General features: G+C 39.1%; 1 protein-coding gene across 1 annotated transcript; it reads left to right on the top strand.

Annotated features, from left to right (window-relative positions):
• Window positions 1–4,089: 4,089 nt before the first annotated feature.
• LOC149467282 (C-C motif chemokine 20-like) lies at window positions 4,090–10,784 on the top strand. Its single transcript, XM_089671980.1, has 4 exons — window positions 4,090–4,190; window positions 5,185–5,290; window positions 9,403–9,477; window positions 10,481–10,784. Exons 1-4 carry the CDS (start codon window positions 4,115–4,117, stop codon window positions 10,545–10,547), a joined length of 324 nt encoding a protein of 107 aa, XP_089528106.1. The 5' UTR covers window positions 4,090–4,114; the 3' UTR covers window positions 10,548–10,784.
• Window positions 10,785–13,522: the final 2,738 nt, after the last annotated feature.

Below are 13,522 nucleotides of genomic sequence, written 5' to 3'. Positions count from 1 at the left end.
ATTAAACTGACCTTATAATATATACCTTGTTAAGTATCATTAGTAAGTTACATAGAATATGCACAAAATGTGCAGCTATAGCCTCTTAATATTACAATAGTTATCAATTCAATGTGTTCCTCTATACATCCCTGTTTTATAACACTGTAGATGTCACCAGGTGCCACAAGCAAACTATTACTAGTTCAGTTATGTCTAATTTCAGGCAACCAGGGATTCACAGGTTAGAACACTGAATGGTTTTTGACCTCCAAAAAACTCAGTCAAGCATTCTGTGTACTGTATGCCTGAAACCTAAATTAAAGTAAATTAGATTCTACTGTCTTCTTGGTGGTATCTACTATATGTAGAGCTTGTCAAGTCAACAATGTGACATTTAAAATACAGGAAAAAGCCATTAGTATGCCTGACTTAGGCAAGTTATAAAAAGGGTATAAAGAATGATGTATAGGGATGAGGTTCAGGTTCACTACTAATGTAGCCAGGTGCTGGCTACTGCAAAATAGAAACAAGGAGACATTGTCAAACTGAACTATAGACTAGCTAGTTCCCTCCTAATGCATTGCATCACTTCCTACCTATAGAGGAGGGGTGCTGTTCTTCCTGTACCAGAGCAGAGGATCATGAGACCTGTAGTCCTGCAGTCAACCCTCACTGTATTTTAGAGCCTCTTTGGAACTACAAATTCCAGAAAAATTATCCAACAAAGGATTATGTAACAGCCTATACATTTTAATGCTTCTGGTGGGCTTGTTCTCTTGGCCTGGGGATATCAGAGATAACAGTCGAAGGGCGCCGTTCTGTGTCTAGCTGCATCAGTACTCAGCGGTCCAGCCTGAGACAGCAACACACAGCCCATTCACCTGTGCAGCTGCACTACAGATCACCACTCTGAGTGTTCACAGCTGCTCTCCACTATCCAGTGATCCTCACAGGCATCTCAGCATCATCAGGTAGACACCTGTATACTCAAGTCAACTGAGGAATTCTTAATTTGCTACCTCACTAGTTCTGTCTGCAGACCCAACTCCATCATTCTTCATCACTTTTCACCTTTAAAGGGCCCCAGCTTGCTAGCAGAAGATACTACCCCCAAACTTTGGATTGACTCTATTTCATATCCACAACAACTCCTCACTTACATAAAGAGGCCCCCCTTCCTTATATACATATCTATCAAAAGGCATTCACTTGGTCCCATTGTATTGCACCAGTGTTCTCAAGAGAGATGGTGGTTTTCCTAAGCCTCTCATCCACAATCAAGGCTGCACTCTCAATAGGTAACATTGATGCACAAGGTTTAATTACAGTCTGCTGACATTATGTAAGCATTGCTTTTTACCTTGTGTTATCATTGCTTAGTCCGTCAAATTGTGTATATTGCTGTAAATAGTTTGTAACCCCGTTTTGAGGTATTCAGTACAACTGTGGTTACTGAAATATTGTGTCCATTGCCCTTTTTACTCTGTGCTGGGTATTATTGGTAACCAGTTTGGTGAACATTGTTTGTCTAACCATGTCTGAACCTAGAGTGTCAGAAGGGTTGACAAGTTTGCAAGGTCAGGGCATCACCAGAGGACAAGCATCATCCAGTGGCTCCTACAAGGGTAGCGCTACACTAATATAGATTTACAGTGAATCTCCTGGATTCACTAATTGTCAAGTTTTGTCCAAAAATGTCACAGGTTTGCCATCAAAAATGAGAAATAGTCTATAATGCAGTGCATAACCTTTTCCCCTGGTCACAAGAACCAACACATTTGAAGTATTGGATAATCCAACCCACTTTGTTTTAAAGAGAGGGCTCACAGCAGCCATGTTATCAGTGCCCCCAGTGTTGGGGCTTTCATGAAGAGCTGACTATTCTTAATAGGGAAAGACACTTTTTTTTGCATTGCAACATGTCCTCTATGACTGCACCCAGCCTCCCGTGCCTTTTGCTTGACAATAGCTTTTAATTAGCCCTGCAAATGGCCAGAATTCAATAACAAGATTCCCCCAATAGACTTCAATACAGTTGACCAGAAACTTTGTGGACTTTGAGCAGAATTCACAAAACTGTTTGCAAACTGAACCCAAGCAGATTCACTAGCCCCTAGATATTATGGTATTATGGAAGAGCGATATTCCATACATACCATATAGTAAAGTGATAGAATCTTCTTTGTGCACACCAAGCTCTGTGGGCAGTGTACAGTGACCCAGAGACCACATAAGGTTAACAAGCAACCACATCAAAGAAACGATTACAAAAAACTTTCTATAAGGCTTTGCATTTTCTTCTGCAGTTCTAATCAAGGTGACAGGTTGCATGGCAAGTTACTGCCATGAAGATAGAATATACATTATGTAGTGTACCATGCATTGAATTGACACCCAGGGTGGAATATCCTTTAACACCCCCCCCCCCCCACCTTGCTTGCTCCTCTATACATCAATATTATTTTCAGCAGTGATCATAGTGGGCAGGTCCAAAAAGAGGGAATTGTCTGTGTGCTAAATAAAATAAAACGTGGATTATAACAACATGCTAAAAAAATAAAATTGAAAGATTTAATAGTGGTGTAAGTAGTGAACTGTACTGAAACACAACAAAAATTGGGAAGTACTTTGATAGTGACAGGCCTACAGGGGATTACAATATAGCAATAGGATTCTCTAAACAGCTGTGACTTCAAATACCCCTGCAAATACCCCATGGTGGAAGGAAAGAAAATCCAATCATCTATGGGCTGCCTAAACCCATGACAAAATATTTACAGAAAACCATGAGTGCTGTGAAAACGGTGCATTGCAAAAGCTGTTTCCTTTCAAACACTTTCTGAAACCTTGCATGGGGCCATCTGAATGGATACGGATGGGAATAAGTTAGTGAACTGACAAATACTATTCTGTATGAAATTTCAGTACAGAAGAATCACAAAAATGTAATTTCCTGTTTATGTGTTGTACCGCTCACTGCTTTTACCAGCCATTTTGTCTTGTACCACTGGGATTGGTTGTGCATATAGTAGGCAGACCCACTTAAAAAGAAACTTTATCCTAGAAAATTAAAATTTCCTAAATGTTTGCTCAGCTCCAGCCTAAAACAAACCTCTATTTTGTGGAAATTAAAAGGTAGTCAGCCAATATTGGTAAATAAAAATCCAGAGTTTCTGTTGCACCTGTGCACTACTCTATTATTCTCAGCATCTCTAAGATACTGAATAAAGATCTTTCCTTGTTGGACTGATGGCACAGAACCCTTCCCAGTAGTAGCATCAGCTCCTATGATAACAGGTTACCAAGAGTGCTACACAACTGTGCATGCGTGGGAATGTATACAGGCACAGAGAGGGTCATATGTATGTTATCAAAATGTCTAGCTAGGCCTTGTATTCAAGATGGGACTATCATCGCTGTAATTGTGACTGAGAGAACTTTTGCCTTCCAAGCAAATATGTGCACAGGGGAGGACATAATCACAAAAGAGTAAGAATTATGAAATGTTTGAAGCCCACCTCAAGACAAAAATTGCAGCCCCCCCACCCTACCACCCCAGGGGTGTTTTTTTTGTATATTGTAAAGTTTTACTCATCTAAATACGCCATCCATGTCTCTCACCTCCACCATTTCTGGATGCAGGGTACTCTAACAATGCCAATTTGCATGTAGGCACTTGTAATGGTAGTGTCAGAAGCCTCACTACCTAAACTGTTAACAATTTGATTTCATTCTCCAGCATCTAACATCAATTGAAATTTCAGTTTTGAGTTTAATAAGTCTTAATTCAAAAAGTTCAATTACGTGCACAAATTAAGATAGTCCATCTTATTGTCAGAACTAGACTAACGTGTCATAACACCCAACTGTTTCTCTTTCCATCATGTCACTAAAGCGTTTATTTTGCTCCAACATATGACCACAGAACTGGATGTTTGGAAAGTAGTTGTTTCAAAGACATTGTTCATGCAATGCTATCAATCTAATGAAGTTTATTTACTATGACTGTGGCCACAATGTGGAAAGCAATGGGGGAAGTCCCCAGTCTGTGGGAGGGGTATGTGTGCTATTATATATATACTAATACAGTATCTGTAGTTTACACAAACCAAAAAAGAAAATCGTCTGCATTATGTCTCGTGTCAGCTCTTTTTCGTGTGTTTTGTGTATTGTGTTGCTAGGACTCCAGTCCCTGACCCACGCTGCAGGTGAGATCTTATTCACAGAATGCACTTAAACATGTCTTGTTACCTTGTAAGAATGAATAAATTACTGATCTGTAATCAGGATGAGTGACTAAAACTGTTATGCAAATTTAGAGCAGTTGACCAAGGAATGTTCTTTGCTGCAATAATTACTCTTATTAAGACAGGTAAAAGATGTAAAAAAAAGTCTTTGTTCTTGGTAACATTTCCAGCTGTGAACCAGTCTGGTGCTGGCGCCGAGGTGTTATTCATTTGGCATCAGCCAAAAAAGATCAGAATTATTCACCCAAGCCCTCTCAGCAGAGACCATGGGGTTGATTTACTAAAGTCAAGAAGTCTGTTTTTTTTTCAAGGGAATTTTTACTTTGCATAGGAAATTTTCCCTTAGCTTTGCAAATCAACTCTGCTCACTTCCATCATCTAATCCTGTGCAAGCAAAAGTAACAATTTTTTTTAATTTTCTTGCATGTGAATAGGTATTCTTTGCAAAGGGAATTTTTACCGCATTCACTAAGCTTACAAAGTGAACAGTCTATTTTTCTTTAGAAAATCAAGTTCATGTTGACTATTACCAAGGCACTGTTCACATTACTGACACAGGTGGGTCTAAGCTTCAAAAAAAAACAAAGGTATATTTTCTTCATCTGTCTATTGTTTGTTTCACAATCAATAATAGGGATGATTACAGTTAAGGAGAGTTTATCTGAGTGTATCCATCCACTTTAAGGAAAATAGAATAAATCTAAAATGTAGGATGGATTCATTATAAAGTTAAAGAGGAACACATTATGTACACCACTGCAATCAGTAAAAGTGGCAAGTGGAACATTTACCCAATAATGATCAAATTATAGCAGAACTGTTTAGATTGTAGTTAGCAGAGCTGTGTGGGGCTTCAGAATTATCTCAACATAAAATATGAAAATGACTAAGTATTAGTAAACAGCAGTCAGCAAAAGCAATCATGGATTTCTATCTACCTCTCTCTTATCTCTAGTGGTTGACTGCTGCTATGCCTACACCAAGAAACCTTTGCCAGGGAAAGTTATTAAAGGATACATGATCCAGAACTCTCATGAGGTGTGCGACATTGATGCTGTCATGTAAGTGCTTTTGTTCATTTGGTATGTTATATGTATATATATATATATCCAGTATATATAAAATCCAAAAAAACATCACTCATGGGGTCTGAAAGGTGAATAATACTGAGTGCTAAGGTTTCTTTCAATGTTCTGAACAGCTGTGAAATGTTGAATTTAACCTTTTCACTGTGTTCATCTTTTAAGCCCTGTGACAGCCACCTTATCTTTTGGATTATATGTAGCAATCTTTAAACCAGAAAACTGGCATTGAAGAAGGAATATATAGAGATAAGCCCACTCAAAATTTAGAGTTAACTACATCTAGAGATATTGAGACTCTGAGACTATTGGAATCCCTACAAGCTGAGAGAAGAGGTGAAAACCCTGAGGTGCAGGGACCTTTTTTAACATTTAAACCTAGGAGTGATTATACTCCACCATTCCCTCAGGGTAGTATCCAACTCTTTGTTAAGCTAGTAGAGAGACCTCATAATTTTATGGGAGAAAAGACACAAAAGAGGAAAGCAATTTAATATGACATATGCTGAGTGGATGGCTTTGGAGGAATTGCGCAAGAACAATGAGGTTATAATAAAGGCAGCAGAGAAGGGAGGTAACATGTTCTTATGGACTAAGAGTATTATTTGAAAATGTGTTATGATATTCTCTGTAATGAGAATAACTATGAAGTACTTAGAAAACATCCCACACAGGAATACTTGCAAGATTTGGGAACACTTGCAAAAAAAGGTATTGAAGATGGGATACTTTCTATGGAACAATGCGCTTTTATTGTTAATGATCATCCAACAATTGCCACCTTTTATGCATTACCAAAGGTTCATAAACACCAGCAAAAATTTTGAGGACACGCAATAATATCGGCCAATCATAATTTGCCTAAAGGGGTCAGCAATAACATAGACTATATCCTTCATCCATATGTCTATAGGCTCTCCTCATATATTGAGGATATGAGAGATTTTGTGAATAGCCTTATGGACATCACAATCGAGAATGATGTATGGCTGGCTAGCCTAGATGTAGAAGCACTTTATGGTAATATAGGGCATAAGTTGGGGCTTAATTCGTGCAAATTCTTTTTAGAAGCAAGAGGTAACATCTTTCAAAAACATACTGAATTCCTTCTTCATTTCTCAGACTTATATTAGAACATCATTTTTTTTCTATTTGATGGAAAGATTTATAGGCAGTGCAAGAGAACTGCGATGGGTCATCATGTGCACTGACCTATGCAAACTTATTCTTGGGATGGTGGGAGCGTACTTTGGTATTTATGGAAGAATTAGAAAGTTATACTTCACATATCTTGCTATGGGTATGCTTCATTGATGATGTTTTTATTTTATGGAAGAGCCCCATGGAGATATTTAATGAATTTGTAGCCTGTTTGAATGATAATGAGATTGGTATGTTTTTCACCAGTGAAATTCAATATGTAAGTATAAATTTTGTAGACCTCAATATTACTAGAGGAGATCAGGGTGGCATTGAAACAACCAACTATCATAAACCTACTTCCACCAACAGTCTATTATATTGGACTAGCCAACATCCAATGTCTTTGAAAAAAGGCATCCCCACGGGATGAGCCAAGAGGAACTGTTCTACGGAGGCTGCTTTCCAGGCTGAGAGCCTTAAATTGGTGGGGAGGTTTAGGAGATGAGGTTATCATCTAGAGGATTTGAAGAAATCATATGAGAAAGTGAATTCAATATCAAGGGAATCCCTACTTAGTACAAAAAAGCACAAAAAATATGATAAAGCAGGTGTGCGAAATATAGGCACCTACTCCAGTCAATTAGGTCAAATTTAAAATATCATTAAAAAATATTGGAATATATTACATGAAGACAAATACTTGTCCCAGATTCTCCCCAAGGACCCCATGATTACCTACAGGAGAGGTAAGAAATCTTAGAGACCTGCTGATACACAGCAACTTGGACAAAATCCAAAGGACACCTAGTAGACGTGCATGGCTGCCAGGCAAATCCAATGCCAGTTTTAAATGTGGCCATTATAAAGCATGTACTTATGTCCCAATGGTCAAGGAATTTGTTAATCCAAAGAATGGTGAAGTGACAGAAATAGGAGCGTTTACAATTGTAGTACAGAGGGAGTTATATATGCAAGTTTATATGTAGGCTAAACGATTCTTCCTTTTAGACAAAGGATTTTGGAACATATAAATTACATTGTTTTAAAAAAAGGCAGACCAGTGGCTAGGCATGTCTTACAACATGTATATGGTAGTAGTACAACTTTTGTCCTCAAAATGGTGCTGACAATGGATTCTGCACTGTGTGTTGTAGATGAATTCTTTGAAATTATCCAATAGATATGCTGCTCTGGGCGGTATCTTCTTTGTCCTTAAGATGGCAATCTTAGATCCACACTGAGTATGTATGATAAGAAACGTGGATCAAAATGGTGTCGAGAACGTAAGTCATCGCGTCATGCACGCGGCAGCCATTTTGGCCAATCTATAAATAGAAGTGAAAACAAACAATTGATGCCATTTCCTCAACATGTGACCAAGAGACTACATCACATTTTCTGTTGCTCACTCTTTAACTTCACTTAGCCCCTGACTAAGCTCTGCTTTTGAGCGAAAGATGTAGGGCATTCTTGGTTTCTGGTTTCTTTCTTTAGAGCACTGTTTTTGGGAGCACATGCATTCTTTTCACAATATATGGTGATCCCACTAGCCAGCCTGGACTTTTGCTGGATATGGTGATGTGTAGAACCTGTTCAATAGTGGTATAAGTTATTGCCACATGGATGGGTGTACCCTACTACATATCTGTAGCAAGAGAAATAGATGTGTTGAGGCTATTTAATAGAGTGTTAACTTGATAGGATGGATGGGATGTGTTTTATTTATGATGAAAAACAGATCTATCCTTTCCCTCTGAGATAATATAACCAATGGACATGATATATGTATACTACATACTATTTCTGTGCTATCAGATGAGTATATTAATCTAAAGTAAGTATGCTATCATTTATGAAAACAGGGATCGCATGAGCTGTGATTTAATAGGTGCTCCCCTTGCCTTATAGGTATTTAATAATGACATTTCTAAACATACTAATTTTATAAAGTCCTAAATAAAACTGATGTTCTCATGTTTACCAGGCTAATCTTAATTGCGATGTTCAAAAATGTCAAAAAGCCTGCCTCCCTGTTCTGCATAGCATCATATAGAGCTTGTTAGAAAATACATTTTGTCTTATAAATAAATCTTCTGTTGTGCTTTTTAAATAGAGACCATGGGAGCCTTTTATAAAGTAGTGAATATGGCTTTCATCAAGTGGCCATGGGGCTTTTTTATAAAATAGTGAATGTGGCTTTCACAAAGTGGCCATGGGTATTTTTATAAAGTAGTGAACGTGGCTTTCTTCTTTCAAATATTCACTGGTAGTGAACTGTCAATTTAACTGACAAATGTGCCTTGCAAACCAAATTCACAGCAAAAAAATATGACAAAAAAGGCAGTAGTATGGCCTTAATGCAGCCATACTACAGGTTTAAAAAAATACAAATGTTTATGCCTCTGACTTCCAGACTCCAAAGCCAGTGGAGTTATTTAGAGGTTCTGAGACAATGTAAAAAGCAAGGTTTTTAATTAAATAAGTTACTGTTTTCCCAGAGCTGGCCCTTGCTATAAGATCATTCTACAGGATGTCCTTAAAATCTGGACACATAGGTAAAATGCATATTTTCAATAAGTTTCAACAAATTTTTCAACATTATATTATTTAATTGGAATATTAATCAATAACATATTCAATGTGATTTCCACCATTTGTGATGCAAAGTTCCATGCGCTTTGCAAGAATCACATGAAATCAATGCAGTAACTCCACATTTCTGTCAGTTTCAGCACATTCGCTCCTTCAGGAGATTCATATCTGTGATTTTCATCACACCTTCTCCTTTAGCATACCCAAAAAAATGATATACAGTATATACTATGTGTCCAGACTTTATGGACACCCTGTAGGTCAACTGAAGGTTCTGTTATTTCTAGGCAGTAAATGAATCACATAAATATATATATATATTTATTTATTTATACATTTTTATTTCTTTTTTGTAGATTCATCACAAGGAAATTCAGAGTGTGTGCAAATCCTAGAGAAACATGGGTCAACAAACGTGTGGCAGTACTTAAGTAAGTAGATGTTAGAAAAGATATTTCTGAGCAACGATATATTAATGATACCGCTCATTAAGCACAGCAAGGCTCCCATTGACAGGCCAGTGCCATGGACACTGGAGAATTAGACATCAGGTTATCTTCAAGTACATCACAACACCTCAAGGATCCCCTCCCCCCATAATGTTCTCATTTAGTCATCTGACTCATGTACTATACAGAACAGTTTTATATCAATAAAAAGGGAACAGTTATTGTTTATTCAAAAAGAGATTTTCCAGGAGGTCAGAAGACCTAATTGTGTGACCACATGTGCAAGAAAACACCTTTACCACTCAAATGTCACTTGACTGCCTCATATAATATATTAGGAGCTTTTGGCCCATAACTGTGTACCATAAACCATCTAAAATCAGGATTCATATGAAACCTTTTTATTTCTAAAGATACTGCCTAGGAAAAGAGATCTCTGTAGAAGCCCTGCAAAATATCGACAGGCATGATGATAGGTATTATCCCTTTGAGGACCAAGGGACGTATTTGTCCCATGTTTGTAATTGTGTGTATCATCTGATTAAGAACTTAAAACTCTTTTTTTTTGGTTTGAGTCAAAATATTAGTTCTTATCAACAAACAACAAATGGATCTAGCTGTTTGCCAATTATTTCATGAAATGGCTTAGTTACAGCAACTGAAGTGTACGAACTTTAAAAACAAAAAAATTGATTCTTTTGGCGTTCCAAAACCTTACAGTCCTCAAAGGGTTATGCTATCGGTTTACATTTTGTACCAATACAGCTATGATGAAACATGCCTTTGTGGAAGGGTTCTTCTTTCCCAGCTTAATTGGCTTTTGTCTCTAACTTTAGTACAGAACACATTTTGCGCCTAGTATTATACATTTGTCTTGACATTCTTTTCCATTTATTTCAATAAACTGTTCATATTTAGTAAACCAAATGGAACGTGCTACAATTTTGTCTGGATATTTAACTAATACTATACATATTTCTTTTAGGCTGAAAAAGACAATAACACAACAGCCACCAAAAAACAACAGTAATGATTCTGCCAACCGTGTTTAATAAATTTACAATTTTTTTGTGTACAATAAGCTATCAAATTTTACTATTTTTGTATTGTGCCTAAATTGTATCATTGTTTGTAAGAGCATTTATTTTTTAGAACTGTTTTGTTTGTTTTATTTTGCTTCACTTTATTTTTTCATTTTTTATTATTAATATTATTGTATAAACAAAACCACAAGGTTTATTTGCTAAATTCTGTAATGTGATAATAAAGACTAAACATAGAAAGCCAAATTCTATACTTTGTATAGATTTGTATTCACTTTCTCTTCTTTTTCTAAAGAGGACCCATCAGTAACTTTACAAATTAACCGCTTCCAGCCCAGAAGCTGTATAAATACAGCCTCGAAAGAAGTGGTTATATCAGGATCATGGCTGCAGCCATGACCCTAATATCATTTTTTATAGCCGGTTTTTCAGTAAAAGTGATCGAAGCAGCTATACAGCCATACAATTACTTTTACTATACTTGCAAGGGCCCCACCCCCATTTCTGCTGCCATTCCCTGCCATTCCTGTTCCACTGGGGCCGCTGTAAGCAGTCAACAACTCGATTTCAGTTCGCTGTTTCCCTAGCCACAACAAATCAGACCAGAGTCCCCCCTTCACATTAGAGTCCCCCCTTCACATTAGAGTCCCCCCTTCACATTAGAGTCCCCCCTTCACATTAGCGGCCCCCCTTTCACATTAGAGTCCCCCCTTTCACATTAGAGTCCCCCCTTTCCCATTAGATTAAGCCCTCACCATATCAGAGTCCCTCCATTATATTAGGTCCCCTCTTCACACCAGAGTCCACTTATGCCAGAATGTCCCCATTACATCAGATTCTCATGCTTCACATTGCATTTTCCTTTCACATTAGAATACACCATCACATCACAGTCAGCCACCATCACATTACAACAGAGTCCACAGTCCACCCTTCATAAATAGAGTCCTATCTTCTAACCTTCACTGTGGCTGCAGCATAATGGCAGAGGGGGATACAGAGCACATGTGGACTGAAGCAAGACTTTCACCCCCTTATGAATGCAAGCCCTGACCTGAATCAACTTCATCAGTTTACAGCTGTAGACACCATACCAACCAAAGAAGCAGCACATCCTGGTCAGCGCCCCTGCACCATGGAGATAAAATATGCTATGCAATAGGTAGGGACAAGGCACTGCAGCCATGCCAACTTGGCATTTTCCACCTCAGCAATCCCCTTGACCCTGCCCTACAGGAGAAGTATATTTTTGATGAAAAAGAAGAAATATATATAATTTTTTTTAGTAAAGAGCAACATCTGAACTCCAGTCAAGTGATGTGCCTAGGCACTGTTAGTCAAGAACTGCCTTGGAGCGTCCTATGAGAATGGAGTCTGCTGCAAGCAGAAGCAAACCTGTGCTGAGAGAATATGGAGGATGCCATCGGTAAATCATCCTTCTAAAAAATGCTAGCTGTCTGGCTGTCTTGGCTTTAATACTTTCCGGATAACTAGCCTGGTACAAGCATCAACTAAACATACTCTGATTTTTCTCCTAAGGAAGATAGCACAGCTCATGTGAGCCTCCTGTACAAGCAGAGGCCAACCTATTGCAATCCATGCTTCGCCAATATGGAGTGTGTGTGTAAATGGTGCTGAGTATGCACACATCTTTGCACAGGTGATTCACTCTTTACCTCATTTCAAACTGTTGGTATACCAGGTGTTTTTGTAGCTTTGGTACTAGGCTTTAGCCTACAGCACCTGGTATTCCTAGGCAGTCTCCCATCCACGTAATAACCAGGCCCAGCTTAGCCACCGAGATCAGACGAGATTGGGTGCATTCATGGTGATATGGCTGTACTAGTAATTGATATGCATGATGACCCATAGCAATGTTATAAAACATGCTTAGAAAGGGCAATGTCTCTAGTCATTAGCAACATAGGAGTGGTATCACACTTAAATCCTAAATAATGTTTACTTATCTACAGAATGGCTATGGATGATCCATGCAATTGTATACACAGATGATACAAAAATGGTCTGTGACATTTGTTGCACTTTGCTTTACGATAAGGCTTCCTCATTTGCTATGATTGTATGGTTTTATGCTAAGCCTGGCAGTTTAATTGGTTGGCAATTCATCTACCATAAGCCAAATGCAGTAAATTAGTGAAATAATCATTACTGCTTAGAAAGTGTAATGAATAAAATGAGGACAGTTCATCAGTATCATAATTTGGTAAATGAGCTTAATTAATTGCTAACCGCAGGTAGCCGAATGACGGCTGCACTGCAGCCGACCAGTTCTGTGAGGCCGTCATATGACGTCCTCCCAGAACGCACTCTCCTGCGCTCCCCCGGGGGCGTGCACCCAGCTATCTCTGTGAACACTGTGTCCTACGGACACAGCTGATTACGTGATTTTGTAAAAGGCCAATCACAGTGGCCTTTTACCACATGATCAGCCATGTCCAATGACACGCTGATCACCAGGTAATGCAGGTGCCGGTTCTCGGCTGCACTTTCCTCACGCTGTCAGATCATGATGAAAGTACTGCCGAGAACCGTCAGTTGTCAGAGCAGAGATCGACACCGATCATCAGGGCACTGATGATCAGTGCCCTGACGATCGATGCCCAGCAGAGGCGCCCAGCAGTGCTGCCCACCTGTGCCCAGCAGTGCCACCCCCCTGTGCCCAGCAGTGCCACCCCCCTGTGCCCAGCAGTGCCCACCAGTGCCACCCACCAGTGCCCATCAGTGCAGCCCAGCAGTGCCGCCAGTCAATGCCGCCCAGCAGTGCCGCCAGTCAGTGCCGCCCAGCAGTTGCGCCAGTCAGTGCCCAGGAGTGCCGCCAGTCAGTGCCCAGCAGTTCTGACTATCAGTGCCCATCATCAGTGCCAGCTCATCAGTTCTGCCTATCATTGCCACCTATCAGTGCCGCCTATCTGTGCCACCTCATTAATGCTGCCTATCAGTGTCGCCTATCAGTGCTGCCTATC

Source organism: Staurois parvus, unplaced genomic scaffold (assembly GCF_062004578.1).
Source record: "Staurois parvus isolate SC_StPar_1 unplaced genomic scaffold, SC_StPar_1.0 ptg000116l, whole genome shotgun sequence".
Classification (NCBI taxonomy): domain Eukaryota; kingdom Metazoa; phylum Chordata; class Amphibia; order Anura; family Ranidae; genus Staurois; species Staurois parvus.
This window is presented reverse-complemented; position numbering and strand designations above follow the sequence as displayed.

Coding starts and splice junctions, on each gene's coding strand:
- LOC149467282 (XM_089671980.1), top strand. CDS start 4,115: ATGTCTCGTGTCAGCTCTTTTTCGTGTGTTTTGTGTATTGTGTTGCTA. Junction 5,291..9,402: donor TGCGACATTGATGCTGTCAT/GTAAGTGCTTTT, acceptor TCTTTTTTGTAG/ATTCATCACAAGGAAATTCA. Junction 9,478..10,480: donor AAACGTGTGGCAGTACTTAA/GTAAGTAGATGT, acceptor TATTTCTTTTAG/GCTGAAAAAGACAATAACAC.